Source organism: Phyllostomus discolor, chromosome 6 (assembly GCF_004126475.2).
Source record: "Phyllostomus discolor isolate MPI-MPIP mPhyDis1 chromosome 6, mPhyDis1.pri.v3, whole genome shotgun sequence".
In the NCBI taxonomy this organism is placed as follows: Eukaryota; Metazoa; Chordata; class Mammalia; order Chiroptera; family Phyllostomidae; genus Phyllostomus; species Phyllostomus discolor.
Window position 1 is genome coordinate 76,009,585 of NC_040908.2, and position 15,262 is coordinate 76,024,846.

General features: G+C 37.2%; 1 protein-coding gene across 7 annotated transcripts in view; it reads left to right on the forward strand.

The window, feature by feature from the left end:
• The window catches only part of TBC1D8 (TBC1 domain family member 8), a 122,443-nt gene extending 107,570 nt beyond the window's left edge, over positions 1 to 14,873 (forward strand). For 4 of the 7 annotated variants that reach the window (XM_036028365.1, XM_028514623.2, XM_036028367.1 and 1 more), the window contains 5 exons: positions 1,660 to 1,900; positions 2,679 to 2,744; positions 11,691 to 11,780; positions 12,159 to 12,256; positions 14,158 to 14,873. In XM_036028365.1, the coding sequence (XP_035884258.1) occupies positions 1,660 to 1,900; positions 2,679 to 2,744; positions 11,691 to 11,780; positions 12,159 to 12,256; positions 14,158 to 14,685 (1,023 nt within the window). In that variant the 3' untranslated portion in view covers positions 14,686 to 14,873. Of the gene's footprint in view, positions 1 to 1,659; positions 1,901 to 2,678; positions 2,745 to 11,690; positions 11,786 to 12,158; positions 12,257 to 14,157 lie in introns of those variants that run through there. The other 3 variants (XM_036028366.1, XM_036028369.1, XM_036028368.1) reach the window with 3 other exon arrangements.
• The last annotated feature ends 389 nt before the right edge of the window (positions 14,874 to 15,262 follow it).

Consider the following 15,262-nt stretch of genomic DNA (forward strand, 5'->3'; position numbering starts at 1 on the left):
CTTCTCTCATTTTTAATGGCTGCACAATTTTATTGTTGTGCAGAACCATAATTTATTTAACATTTACCTGTCCATGGGCACTGATGTTGTTCCCAGTTTTTTGCTGCTGTATAAACAGTACTGTGCTGGGTGAATGTCCTTGTGCCCCATCAAGATATCAGTCCTGCTGTTTTTGTAGGATGGGTTCCTTAGGGACGCACAAGTCTGGTTTTAGTCAATACTGTTCAAGTGTTTTTGATTTTTCAAATTTCAGTTTCATTGATGATGTCTAAGAGTGGTCATTTCCTACACTCCACACCCACCCAGCATTTAATATTGGATCTTTAACATTAATATTTAACATGTATTAAATATCCAATATTTATAACATTTAATATTAATATTTAAAGATATTAAAGTTAATACTAAAGATTTATTAACATTTAATAAAATGTTAATATTGGATCTTAACACTTAATATGGATCTTTAAAATTTTTTCTAGTCTTTAGAAAATTGTATTAAAATTAAATTTGTTTACTCATGAGTGAGGTTGAGTACCATATCAGAATTTTAGTGGCTAATTGTATGCTTTTTTCTGTCACCTCTTCTCATCTGTTGCTTATTTTTATTTTTATTTTATTTTATTTTTTTTTTTTGTAGGATTCTATGCAAACTGGTTGGATAGTCCTTGGCCTATATAATTGTTTTCTTCTGGGCAGGATTCTGTGGGCCTTTAGTATCACAGGATGCACAGATATACAGGGAAATTCATAGTGTGTCTTGGGTTTTCAGGAACAGAAATTTATTAGACTTTCATGGTAGTTTTCACAATTCTGAAAATACTATTTAAAAGAACATGCCTATAATAAATATGACAGTAAAGTCATAAATGGCATTTTGGGTTCTATCCAGAATGGTATGTGCCCTTGAGTACTAGAGCATTGGTGGAGGGCATTGGAATTGTAAAGAATCTGCAGTCATTGGGATCCATTTCAGTGAGCTGAGATATCCCAAGAGGTTACTTAGTACAGGTGTACAGGATGTATTCTAAAGATGTTCAGCTAATCCTCAGTGACAGGGCCAGTTTTGTTTGCTTTAGTTTTTAGTCTATTCCCAAGACTTTTCAAATTGCACTTGTTTTTTACTTTTAATTCTTTGAATTGTTAATATATTCACATGGTTTAAGGTTCAGAACATACAAAGAAGGATGCAGTAAAAAGACTTGCTTCCACATTTGAGTCTCTCCCCCATTTTTTCTCCTGACAGGTAACCAACATTCCTAGTTTCTTTTGTATCCAATAGCTTTGGCTAGTACTTTTTGATTTTCAGATAAGAAAATAGATTAAAAATTGTATGTTGTCTATACTTAAAACTATGGCAGCTGAACTGCATATTTAAAAATGGTTAGAATGGTAAATTTTGTCATATGTATTTGCTACAATGAAAAAATTTTAATAAAAACATCAAAAATTACATATTCATATAGTAACAAGGAACACTTACATGTCTGGTTAGAGTGGTGAAATAGTAATTTATTTTTGTGTGTGTTACAGTGTTGCTTATGCCATACAATAGATGATAATTTTAGAAGGCAAAGTAAGCCATGAGAGGTCATGTTAGCCTTGGCTGTCAAGTGTGCTGGCATCTCTCACAGGTCCCTTTTTTCCTCTTGTTTTAAGAGAGAATATATGATGAGCTGTTACTGGGAGCAGTCCAGGCCCATGGCCTCTCGCCATGACCCCAGCAGACCCTACGCAGAGCAGTACCGCATAGACACCCAGCAGTTTGCACAACTGTTTCAGCTTGTCTCGCCATGGACCTGTGGGACCCACACGGCAATCCTCGCTGAAAGGACTTTCAGGCTTCTGGATGACAACATGGACAATCTTATTGAATTCAGAGCATTTGTGAGCTGTCTTGGTATGACTCCATGCTTTACTGCAGCGAGTTGATTTGGGATATGAATCTGTGAACATAATACAAGGTGGATTGTGTAGCAAGCAGATACAAATGATGAAATGTTTTTGTGATTAGCCTCACAATGAGTTTGTGATTTTAAAAATTACTCTGTAGCCCTGGCTGGGTGGCTCTGTTGGGTGGAGCACTGTTCCATACACCAAAAGGTTGTGGGTTCCATCCCCGGTCAAGACATGTACGGGAAGCAACTGATGGATGTTTCTCTCTCATGTTGATGTCTCTCTCTCTCTCTCTCTTTCTCTCTCCCCCACTTCCTCCCTCCCCTACCTCTCTCTAAAATCAACGAACATATCCTATGGTGAGAATTTTTTTAAAAATCATTCTGCAGGTTCCTCTCATGACTGGTTTTATGATTTCTTAAGGAGAAAGGGACTCAGGCTCTTAATATACAAGGTCATTGGCCTTTTTCTCTTTGGTTCCCAGGGTGTGATAGTAGCTTGTTAGAAGCCACATTCCTAAAGCTTACACATAGAATTAAAATCTGTCAAAAGGTGTGAGGCCAGACAAAATTCATGAGGTTACTTTGTAGCTCAACAGTCACCAATCACCAGTTTTTTTCACATTTTCATTGCAAACATAGTGTGTGTCTGGGGTAAGGGAAGAGGAAGTATTGCGCCCACGAGTGTTGACCTTTTTCTCTCCTCAGTGAGTTTGTGTCATGACACGTACTTTAACTATTTGCATCTATTCAATCTCACTCTTTGTTTTTTTTTTTTTGCAGATATTATGTATAATGGAGAAATGAATGAGAAAATTAAACTATTGTATAAACTTCATATTCCTCCAGGTAAGAAATAATGAGTAGAAAAATTAGGCTCTATTCTGCCTTGACTGCTTTGTGTACAATACTGAAGTTCTTTTTATTTGATTTTTTACTTTGTTTTTTTCTCTTTTTTATTATATTTTATTGATTATGGAATTATAGTGTCTGAATTTTACCTCCTGTGCCCCCCTCCACCCAGCACCCCCCACTCCCTCAGGTAATCCCCACACCATTGTTCATGTCCATGGGTCATGCATATAAGTTCTTTGGGTTCCCCATTTCCTATACTGTACTTATATACCCATGACTATTCTGTAACTATCTATTTGTACTTCTTAATCCCCTAACCACCTCACCCATTCCCCTACACACCCCTCCCATCTGGCAACCATGAAAATGTTCTCAATATCCATAATTCTGTCTTTTTTTTCTTTCCTTCACAGCATACACATTTTTTAAATATATTTTATTGATTATACTATTACAGTTGTCCCATTTTCCCCTTTATTCCCCTCTGCCCTGCACATCCCTTTCCACCCACATCCCCCAACACACACCCCTTAGTTTATGTCCATGAGTTGTACATATACATTACTTGGCTTCTCCATTTCCTACACTATTCTTAACCTCCCCCTGTCTATTTTCTACCTACCATTTATGCTGCTTATTCCCTGTACCTTTCCCCCTATTCCCTCTCCCTTTCCCTGCTGATAACCCTCCATGTGATCTCCATTTCTGTAATTCTGTTCTTGTTCTAGTTGTTTGCTTAATTGGTTTTTGGTTTTGGTTTTTTAAGATTCAGTTGTTGATAGTTGTGAGTTTGTTGTCATTTTACTGTTTGTATTTTTGATCTTCTTTTTCTTAGATAAGTCCCTTTTACATTTTATACAATAAGGGCTTGGTGATGATGAACTCCTTTAGCTTTACCTAATCTGGGAAGCACTTTATCTGCCCTCTCATTCTAAATGATAGCTTTGCTGGATAGAGTCATCTTGGATGTAGGTCCTTGCCTTTCATGACTTTGAAAACTTCTTTCCAGTCCCTTCTTGCCTGTAAGGTTTCTTTTGAGAAATCAGCTGAGAGTCTTATGAGAACGCCTTTGTAGGTAACTGTCTCTTTTTCTCTTGTTAAACTTCTCTCCTTATCTTTAATCTTGGCTAATGTAATTATGATGTGCCTTGGTGTGTGCTTCCTTGGGTCCAACTTGTTTAGGACTCTCTGAGCTTCCTAGACTTCTTGGAAGACTATTTCCTTTGCCAGATTAGGAAAGTTATCCTTCCCTAATAAGATTTCAATTTCTTACTCTTCCTCTTCTCCTTCTGACACCCCTATGATTTGGATGTTGGAAAATTTAAAGTTTTACTGGAGGTTCCTGAGCCTTTCCTTATTTTTTTGAATTCTTGTTTTTTCATTTTGTTCTGGTTGAATGTTTATTTCTTCCTTCTGCTCCAAACTGTTGATTTGAGTTCCGGTTTCCTTCCCTTTACTGTTGGTTCCCTTTATTTCACTTTTCACAGCCTTTACCTTTTTCTCTATTTTGCAACCATACTCAACCAGTTCTGTGAGCATCCTCATTACCAGTGTTTTGAACTCTTCATTTGATAGGTTGGCTATCTCTTCATTGCTTAGTTGTATTTTTTCCAGAGCTTTGATCTGTTCTTTCATTTGGGCCATTTTTTTTTGTCTCAGCTCACTTGTTATGTAGTAAGGGGCAGAGCCTTAGGTGTTCACCAGGATGGAGCAACCCACAGTGCTGTGCTGTGACGCTGTATGTGGGAGAGGGGTCCGAGAGGGAACAATGCCTCTTGTTCAGCTCTCTGCCAGCTTTTAGTCACTTCTGCTGCTACCCACAATCAAATTGGGCCCTCCTGGTGCTGATTCCCTGGTGGGTGGTTTTGTGTATGTTCTAGGACTCTGTGGATGTCTCCCAATAAACTCTCCTGTGAGGCTGGGTGTTTCTCCTGCCTCCTCAACCCCCATAGGTTTTTTCAGTAATAGTCTTTGAGGCTCTATTTCCCTGCACTGGAACCCAGGCTAGCATGGTCTGTCTTGCTCCCCAGGTGTTCCTCCTGGTTTATCTGCATGCAAATATGGGACCACCCATTCTGCCAGCTATCACCTTGCACGGTTGGCCAGCTGCCGCCAGCTTTCCGCCCCTCTTATTGTTCTGGATAATGTTTCTTCTTTAACTGCTTGATTGTGAGACTTCCTTAGAGTTAGATTTTCTGTCAGTTCTGGTTGTTTTTTGTTTTTAAATTTGTCATTGTCCTTCTTTTGGTTGCGTGAGGAGGCACAGTGTATCCACCTATGTCTCCATCTTGGCCGGAAATTCTGAAGTTCCTTTCAAATTTCAGACTTGAAACACAGATGTTTCTGGTTTAGGGTTCCTGATGACATTTTAAGCACTGTATTGTATGGCCTATGGCAGTGGTTGCCAAACTTAAGGGTATAGCATAGTCATCTGGAGAACTTGTTAACACAGGTTACCAGGCCCACCCTAGTTTCTCAACTCACTAGATCTGAGGACCACACTTTATGAACCATTGGCCTGTAGAATGTATGGGAAACCAGACCCTGGTGGCCTTAACAGATGGCTGTTTTACTCTACTATTTTTGAAGGACCGTTTCATTTTTCCAACATGTAAGACCTTGCTCCTTCAAACTGAATCAGTGGTAACTGAGAACATAGGAAACAGTTTTGAAACCTATGGATATACCTTAAGTTATTCAGTGGACCTTTGAAATTGAGAGAGGTGGATTAGGAATCCAGAGGGTCTCTGGACCTCAGTGCCATGGTTCCGGTGCTGGATGGGGCAGCTTCTGATAGAAGTTCCCCTTGAGGGTGCCTGGGGAAGCTGTCAGGCTTTAGGTTTCTAGGGCCATCAGAACCTAGTGGCTTTTACAATGAACACCTGTACAAAAGTTTAAAATGAAAGTGACTATCATTAGTGGGCTTCCTGGGTACAGTTTCTGAATCAGCCATTACTGAGTTGGTGTATAATACATTATGCACGTTATCTCCAGGGAGCAGTCTATAGCAGCCACACACAGCTGCTCCTCCACTGTTCCAATCACTCATTATTACTCTAGTGTAAATTGTTTAGCATCAGTGAAGTTCTTTGCCTTTTATGCCAATATATTGTAACTTGCCCTTATTTTTCCACAAATGTTTTCCTACTAACATAGAAGACATGCATAATTATTCCTTTATTGTCATTATCACCTTTTCATAATCATTACCTATTATATCTAGTATATGGCTAAATAGAACATGGTTGATTTTATTTTTTTCAATTATTTTATCTTGAGTTTTAAATAACTTTATTTTGGAATAATTTTAGATTTATAGTAAAGCTACAAAGATTGTATAGATAGTTGTCATTCTTGATATATCTTTAAATTTGTTATTGGTTTTTGATATTATCATTTGAAATTGGTGTTTGATTAATATAACTTCATATTGAATTATTTGGTTCCAAATTACAAGTTTATTTCTAAAAAATATTTTAATTATATTCATTAAAGGCATTTGTAGACCTTTATGGATTCAGAAATCATTTTTTCAAAAACTTTCTGAACATATATGATTGTAATATTTATAGTGTATGATGGAATTTAAGTTGTTAAATGGAAGTTAAGACTTGATATGTTATTTTGTTTGCCTATATTTAACATTTGAAGTTTTATGCAATTTTTTTAAAAAGTCTTAATGTAGACCCTAAAATCTATATTTAAGCACATCAATTTACCAAGGCTGTGAAGATCCACAATGCATTTAGGTATTTTCATTTAAATAGATTTAATTTTAACAAATATGTACTTTCTACCAATAATGAACAACTTTTTGATTAAAGGTGGGATAAACATGCTAGTTGGAAAAAAAGTTTTAACGCATTAATTAGGAAATATGTTGAGGATTACAAGTTTGAACTTGTGTGCCCAAAGAGGAATGCTTTATTTGCCTGATGGGAGGCAGGGTACCAGACAGGGCACATGAGCACCTGGCCTCTCTGCAGACTGGTTGAAATTTGGAGAGGGCCCTAGAGGACACAGAGGACTTTTGTGAGCTTGCTTAAGTTATCTGATGCAACACAGGGAGCAAGGAAGTGCTAGGCCTAGGGCTGGGCCTCACAGTTCTGGAAGTGCTCACTTTGTTGGCTCCGTGGTGACTGCAACACTATTTAGCACAGGAAATAGAAAAGAAATACTCCGGGTGATTTGATACCATATCAGGTGACATAGGGATGAACAGTATTCCTGAAGATTATTAAATCATGAGTTTTCATAGCAGATTGATAAATGTACAGGTATTGATCATTTTGCATAATTACACTAATTGGACTTCCAGAAGACAGTTTCCTGGAAGAACATTAGCTTCATCATCAAGAAGCATCAATACAAGCTACTGAGAATGATATGTTGGCAATGGTAAACAAACACAAAGTAGTGAGGTGTTGGAGGCTTTCCGTAAGATGGTATGCTAAGATCAGAGCTCATATCACAAGTTCCTCCTGGCAGATTAGCTTTCCAAAATATTTCCCTGCTTGTCTGGATCTACATCAAATGAACCTGCAAATGTTGAATCTATAAAATTTGAGCGGCTCATCTTCATGTTCAGCTTTATGTGAAGAAGTAGAAATTTCTTCTTGAGTACCAAAGTCCATTTGCTGTCCATTTGCTGAGGAAGGGTTTAGTCAAGAAGTTCAGTTAAAAGGAAAAATCTTATGAGTGATTCCAACTTGTAATTTGGTTGAAGATAGTTATTTTAAAAAGACTTAAAATGTTGAAAACCTGAATGAACTTAATTGAAAACTAAAAGAATGCATGAAAATATATTAACATGTACTGATACAGCATGGATTCAAAGCAAAAAGTCAACTTAGAAAAGAATAAGATTATACTTTATTAATGATGGTCAGTGTTATTATTTGGATCCTCCTGAAACATAATTATAGGCTAATACTGCAATATCTGTATTTTAGTGAAGAAAAGCTTTATTTTGAAATACTTGATATGGAAAAAATATTGATTGGATTAAAAATATAGTTACAGTGGCCAAAAATTTTTCAACATTACATTTGTCAGGAAGAGAGAAGCTGATTGATGTGCAGAATGACTGACCACATATTTGAAGTAAAAATTATTTAAACCATTCAAATTCTCAGTAATGACAAGAAAGGAGTTTCCATCAAGTAGAGAAAAAAGCCATTTGCCTCCACCTTCTTGTGATAGTGACAGTCTGTTTTGAAGAGATCATTATTTCAAAGTCCTAGTCAGGAATTGTATGTAGCCATTTCAATATTATTAGTATGAAAACTAATATTAAAAAGTCCTGAGCATGCTAAGATTTCAGTACCATTTATTCCATTTTGTTACTTGACAAAATCTATTTTGTTCCATTGCCCACGATAAAAGAATGTACTTTGGAAATTTAAGTTCATTTACTTAGAATGGATCCACTTTCTAAACCCATGCAGTACAATTAGAAATACACAAGATCTTTGCTTGACGTTGCTTTGTCAAGAGTACCAACAGATAGGATGGTAGGTACTAATACACACACACACACACACACACACAATCATAGATTTCATGGAATGTTCACTGTGGATGAAAACCTTAGCAGTATTGCAGAATGGGATATTATGTGTTTGAAATTAACATCAACAGGACCAAAGATATGGAGCATGTGATGACTAATGTTTGCCTAAGAGTAGTTTGGCACTCAGGTTATACCCACCATATTGGTTCTCTTTGGTCGACCTTTTATGTTTATACTGAGAAACAATACTGGAGATAAACTATAATCTTCTGCTTTTAAGAATGTGCCAATATGTCAAAATGTCCACTGGCAACCAATAAAACTAAAAAATCACTACACTGCTCTAAGGACCAAGTTGTTGGGAATGACCCAAGAGACATTACATGAAGAAAACTCACCCAATGAGGTGGAAACAGGTGAGCTAAATGATGACTCTATCCATAAGAACTTCCTTCAGAGAAATATAAACTGTGTGAAAATTCATTGAAGGAAATAACGATTTTGAAAACAGATGACCTACTGAGGAAACTTGCCAAGGTCACATCACAGGATATAAAAATGACAGTTCCCATTCTGGTCTAATAATTTAGGCTGTACTGATACCAGCCAGGTCAGAAATGATACCAAGTACACTGATTTGGTGATGGGCAGCTTAGGCTAGATAAGAGAGTTGTTTTTCAGATTGGGATCAAGACTTGAAAATGCCACTTGAAGTGAAAACTGCATAATACAAACCTCCTTAAAAACCTTTTGTGAAATTAAACATTGCATTGAACTTTTTAAAAGAAAAGTGAGGTGCTGAAGATCCCTGGTATTATCCAAGTTGTCAGGAAGCCACTAAGAAATTGGATTTATGATCTCAGCATGCAGTACTCACTATATCTGAAGGGCTTTTTTTTACAGTAGATATCTAACACATAAGTTGGATACTTTAGTTGATTTTCATATCAGTGATTGAGTTATATTGTAATTCCTAATCCAAAAGCAAGTCCTATAATTTGATTGGTTTTTCCAACCACTGTTGAGGGGTAGGAGGAGGACACTGTATTGCTTTTGAAAGAAGAAAATATGATGGAGGATGGTATTATTTTGATGATTATAGTATCTTAATTGAATTGGAAGGCTAAATTCTGCTGAAAACAGTATGTTTAAGAGATAAGGGAATTTCAGATAACCAAATGTAAATTATTCATCAGATTTTAACTTGTGCAGTCCTTGAAATGAGACACAATGAAAACTTTAATAGTTTCTTAATTCATTTATAGTCTTGAATTATGATATTATATATATAAGAACATTAAAACTAAGATTACATTTAGTTCAAATAGCCCATTTTGAAAGGCTAAAAGTATATTTGAAGACTATATGTAAACTCAGTCTTTACTATTTTCCTGAATGCATTGTATCCTGTTTCTGATCATAGATAGATGAGTTTTCTTCAGTGAACTCTGAGGCTCCTCGTATTCCCTGATGTCCAGCCCCAGTCATGGTGTTTTCTGTGTGCCAGGACTGGAAAGAGGCTGGAAAGCATTGCTTTGTGGTCGGTTGGCATTTCCAGTTCCTTGTCACTGTTGATACTTTATGTGCCTCCTTTCTGGACACTCACCCACTGCTTGAATTAATTGTTCTGCTCTACGCTTCTATGACGTGTACATGTTGGTTCTTCTATTAGAGTGACTTGTGGGCATGTTTCTTCTGTTTGATACACCAAGCTTTTTGAGGACAGGGGTCCAGTGCCCTATTGACATCTCAGTGGCGCTTATCTAGGAAATCCACTTCCATCATGGCTGCCCCAAGTACCATCCAGTGTTTGTAATTTTCCACTTACTCAGTTTCTGAGTGGCTTTTCACACTTGCCACTTTGTAGAATGTGTTTTCAGCAAGTTGGGGAAAAGAATGACTGAATATCTTTATTGTAGGAAAAAAAAAAAGATCCGGAAAATAACTGAAACCTACCTTCCAAGAAAAGAGAGTAGCTTACCAAGGCTTTGGTGCCATCTTGTGGGTATTTGTTCAGTCACAGCTGAATTTTGCCTTTGATTTATTCTCAGTTGAATGGCTTCGACCTTTTTAAAATGAGGATCCGTTGTCTGTAATCCCCTTTATAATTATTTTTGTGAGCTTTTATTTATTTTTAGAAAGGGGGAAGGGAAGGAGAAAGAGAGGGAAACATCGATGTGGGAGAGAAACATTGATCAGTTGCCTCTTGCATGTCCCCAACCGGGGATCTGGCCTGCAACTCAGGTATGTGCCCTGACCTGGAATCAAACCAGTGACTTTCTGATGATGCCCAACCCACTGATCAGGGCTATATTTGTAAGTGTTATTGATCTACAATTCACATACTACATAATTCACTTCAAGTATACAATCCAAAGCTTCTAGTATATTCAGCTAAGCAACCATCATGATGATGTTAGAATCTTTTCATTACCCCCTTAAAAAAGCACAAACCTTTTAGCATTGCCCCCCTCCCCCTCTACCCATTTCTCCCTGCTTTCTGTTCCATAGATTTGCCTTGTCTGAATACTTTGTATAAAGGGAATCATGCAATATATGTGCTGTTTTTTGGCTGCCTTCACAGTTCATCCATGCTGTAGCATGTATCAGTGTTGCATTCCTATTTATGGCTGAATCTGATACACTAATTATTGGCGGTTGTGCCATAATTTATCTGCTCACCAACTGATGAACAGTTGGATTTGTTTCCAACTTCTTAGCTCTTAGGAACAATGCTGCTACATGCATTTGTGTACAAGTTTTTTGAGTTGACATGTTCTCATTTTCTTTTTGTATACCTAGTGGAGTTTCTGGGTTGAATAGTAATTTAACTTTTTTGAGGAACTTCCAGGCTATTTTCCAAAATGGCTGTAACATTTTATATTTCCACCAGCAGTGTATTAGGGTTCTGATATAATTGTATTTTTGTGCATTTCAAAACGTGTAATAAAGTGCTTTGAATACAGGAAAGCGCTTACCAATTTTTGTTAGAAAGTATGTAATATAGCACAATGTGCCTACTATAGAAAAATAACATGAAAAGTTTAGAACAAATTACGTATTATCCCACCCAAAGATATGGTGTTTATTTGTAAAACTTATGAGTATAGTATACACATACATATATTTAAACAAAATGGATTTTACTTTACACATTTTTCTAGGCCAGGTCTTGTGAATTGGTGTATCATTAGTTACAACGGTATGTATACATACATCCAGAAAAGAGTACTACTCTGGTATGTAAGATATTTTCTTTACCCTAGTATCCAGACAGTGCTTTCTGTATACTTGGGTTCACAGACCCTGCAAAGGCTGTTTCCCACAGGTTGGGGGCTGCTAACTTACTTAACCTTTAGTTTTCTTACCTAAAAAGTTTTGGTTTTAGTCAAGATAACATAATTTGTTCAACTTAATCTTTTTTTAAGCACTCACTGAAAATGATCGAGACAGCCAGTCACCATTAAAGAATCCTCTGTTGTCAACGTCAAGACCCCTGATTTTTGGGAAATCAAATGGCACGTACCTCTCTTCATTGATACCTTCAATATGGCATACCACTGCTGTTTTCAGGAGCAAGACTTTGCGGCTCTTCTTAGACTCACCTATGCCCTTCCTCCAGAGAAGAAACACTGAGCCTGCTGCTTTCAAAGGCCAGAAACCTTGAGTTGTAGTGTACTGCTGACTGTCCCTCAACCCTACCATGTTTATTCCTCTTGTAGCAAGCAAGAGATGTGACCTAGCTGCCATTCTCCATTTGTGATCAGTTGTAAAACACTGTTCCTCCTATGTCATCTATGTTCCTCAGTTTGGAATCCCTCCACCTTGTACTACCCCCTTTTATGTTTTTTTGCTTTTATTATATTTAGACTAACACATAGTTTCCTGTGTCTCAGGTGATGCAGCTGATTATCAGAAACAGCTAAAACAGATGATTAAGGATTTAGCCAAAGAAAAAGATGAAACTGAGACTGAATTGCCCCAAATGAGCCAGGTATGGACTTTATTCTGTGTAAAGAATTAACTATCTTGCCAAATGATTTGTTTAGAAATAAGTTTGGTAATTCAGTTGGGGCTCTTTTACCTCCAAAGCCATTATTAAAGGATCTTGTAACTTTGGGAGGCAAATCTTTAAAAATGTGACCCATTCAGATATTCAGAGCTCTTCAAAACAGGCTTTGAAGAATTTTTCTATCAAATTCATTACCCAGAGTGTGATGAAGATTTATTCCACAGAGTGATAGCATTTGGTGGCACTGTGGATATACCATAGTTTTCTCCCCTTAAAATTGGTCAATGCTTAAAAGCATTGATTACATGACAGTACTTGTCTCCTAAAGCCTTTCTGTAATCTCCAGAACAGGTTTCTGTGCCACATTTAAGCACCATATGATGGTGGTAGGTTATTCAGTCCTTTATTACAGGACCTAAGTCTTTTTGGTGCTAATGTGTGCTGAGCCTTCAAGAGGGGACATTTAGCATGCAGTTTCTCAAGTCTTGTTTTGACCTCAAGTATATTTTGGGATTCCGGTGTCCTGACATATTTGACGAGTGTTGCTGTACTCTGGGGAGTTCCTTTCACATTTTCCTTTTACTCCATAGTTAGTTACATGTCAATACTGCATGTCAGTCATACGATTTTAAAAAAAACTAGTTAAATCTCATCACCCAGAGCCGTAAGCATTACCATTCTGATGTATATCAACTTTTTACTACAAACAAAAATGGCTCCATCAATATTTGAAGTCATTTCAAAACAATCATGGATATTTCTCTCAGATCATTAAATATCTATTAAATTAGCAGTTCTCAGCCATTTTTTTATTCCTAGAATTGTGTAGCTAAATCTCACATGAAGCATCTCTTATCACATTACATAGTCTCAACTTGGGCAGGAGTGTATAATTTCAGAAGCATCAGTCATCACTGTCCTTCATTTTTACCACCTTTAGTTGCTGCATGGTAGTTCCACCAGAGGAACAAGCCATTATTTTAGTCATATTTAAGTTGCTTCCAACTTTTTCCTGTAATAACCCTTAAACATCCCTGTAAACAAAGTTCTGCATAGCTTTTGGGTGCACTGCTTGCTTGAAGTTGACTTGCTGGGTTAAAGGATGTATACACATCTTTACATTGGGATGGGTTAAGTTTGTTTTTTTCTGTAAGATGGCTCTAGTAGAACTTAGTTGCCTTTAACTTCATTTGAAACAATTTTGTTAGATTGCATTGTGACAGCTGTCATATCAGCATACATTAGAAAAAGAAACATCAAAATTGGTGAATTCTTATATAGCCACTTTAATGTTACAGATGGAAGAAAATGCACATTTCCAGATATTATGCTTTATTATTTCAAGAAAGGTAAAAATACAACTGAAATGCAATAAAAGATTCGTTCAGTGCATGGAGGTGCTATGACTGATCGAACTTGTCAAGTGGTTTGTTTAGTGCTGGAGATTTCTTGCTGGACAATACTCCACAGCTGGGTAAAGCAGTTGAAGTGGACAGTGATAAAATTGAGAATCAGCATTATACCATGTGGGAAATTGCTGAGATACTTGAAATATCCAAATCAGTAGTTATTGATGAAAATGAAAAATGTGTGTTTACAGAAAAAACTAAGTGGACTTTTTGGGCAACTCAATACAATAGCACATTTAGAAGTATACTATTTGTATAGACAAATACTATACAAAGCATCTGTACTCCTTAGAAGTATAGCATACTTCTAAGTGTGCTGAAATTCTCTGGAGTTAAAGGGCAGATACTACCTTTCTCATATTCTGCTTTCAAAAGTACCGTGTAGTTTTCTCTAAGGACTAAAGTTGTTTTTTTTTTTGAAAGCATACTTCTATCCTGGTTATGCTGCTATATACCATATATTTTTTTTCCCAGAGAGAATTTATCCAGTTCTGTAAAACTTTGTACAATATGTTCCGGGAAGACCCAGAAGAAAACAATTTGTACCAAGCCATCGCCACAGTAACCACTCTGCTGCTGCAGATCGGGGAAGTGGGGCACGGAGGTAGCAGCTCTGGAAGCTGCTCTCAGGACAGTGGGGAGAAGCCACAGGCTTCAGTTCCTTCTCTGGAGCAGGACTCTGTATTTGCAGACACTGACCCTGGGACAGCTTCCCAGGATGCCCAGACATTTCCGGAAGAGGTAGAAGGGAACTGGACAGTCTCCCTTGAGCATATCTTAGCTTCACTTTTGACTGAACAATCATTAGTAAACTTTTTTGAAAAGCCACTGGACATTAAATCCAAACTTGGAAATGCCAAGATCAATCAGTACAGTCTCAAAACTTTTCAAATGAGCAGCCAATCACATCCTGAAATCAAGCAAGACAGCAGTTTGCCGAGACGAGTCTGCCATAACAAAGCAAGGACCACAAAGCAAGTTTCATGGGTTGTCAGCCCATAAATCCAGGTTTCAGGCTCAGAGTATATCCCACAAGCTGGGTATACCCAGGTAATCAACCTGACAGCCCCAGCTGTGGCCAGGGTAATTTATGTAACCCTCAAACATTTATTTCTATTTATTCTTAAAAGAATTACCAGTCTTATGAGATTTGCTGAAATGGGCATTTGTGCTGTGATTTTGTTCTCAGAGCAAAAAAGTCCAATGTATCATGCTAACCCAGAGACAAATGCCCAAGCTTCTATTTTTCACTTAGATAATGGGAAGTCTAGAATCAAGTTCACTTCCAAATCTAAGAGCCACTATCTGTGCAATTGCATTTTTTTTTTTTTGCACAAATTTTGTTTCAATGCTGGTAATTGAAACCATTTTAATATATTTGGTTGTATTCACTTGTCCTTGCAAAAATGTATACTTTCTTTCAATGTTGGCCTCCAGATTTTTAAATAAATTTTTGTACTGACTTTGGTCCTTGTACTTATCTGAGTGTCTAAGGTCTGGGTTGTGCCAGTGAACAGATAAGCTGGAGATGGCCCTCCACCTCAAATCTTGCATTCTCGGTCAATGGTGCAATAGGCAC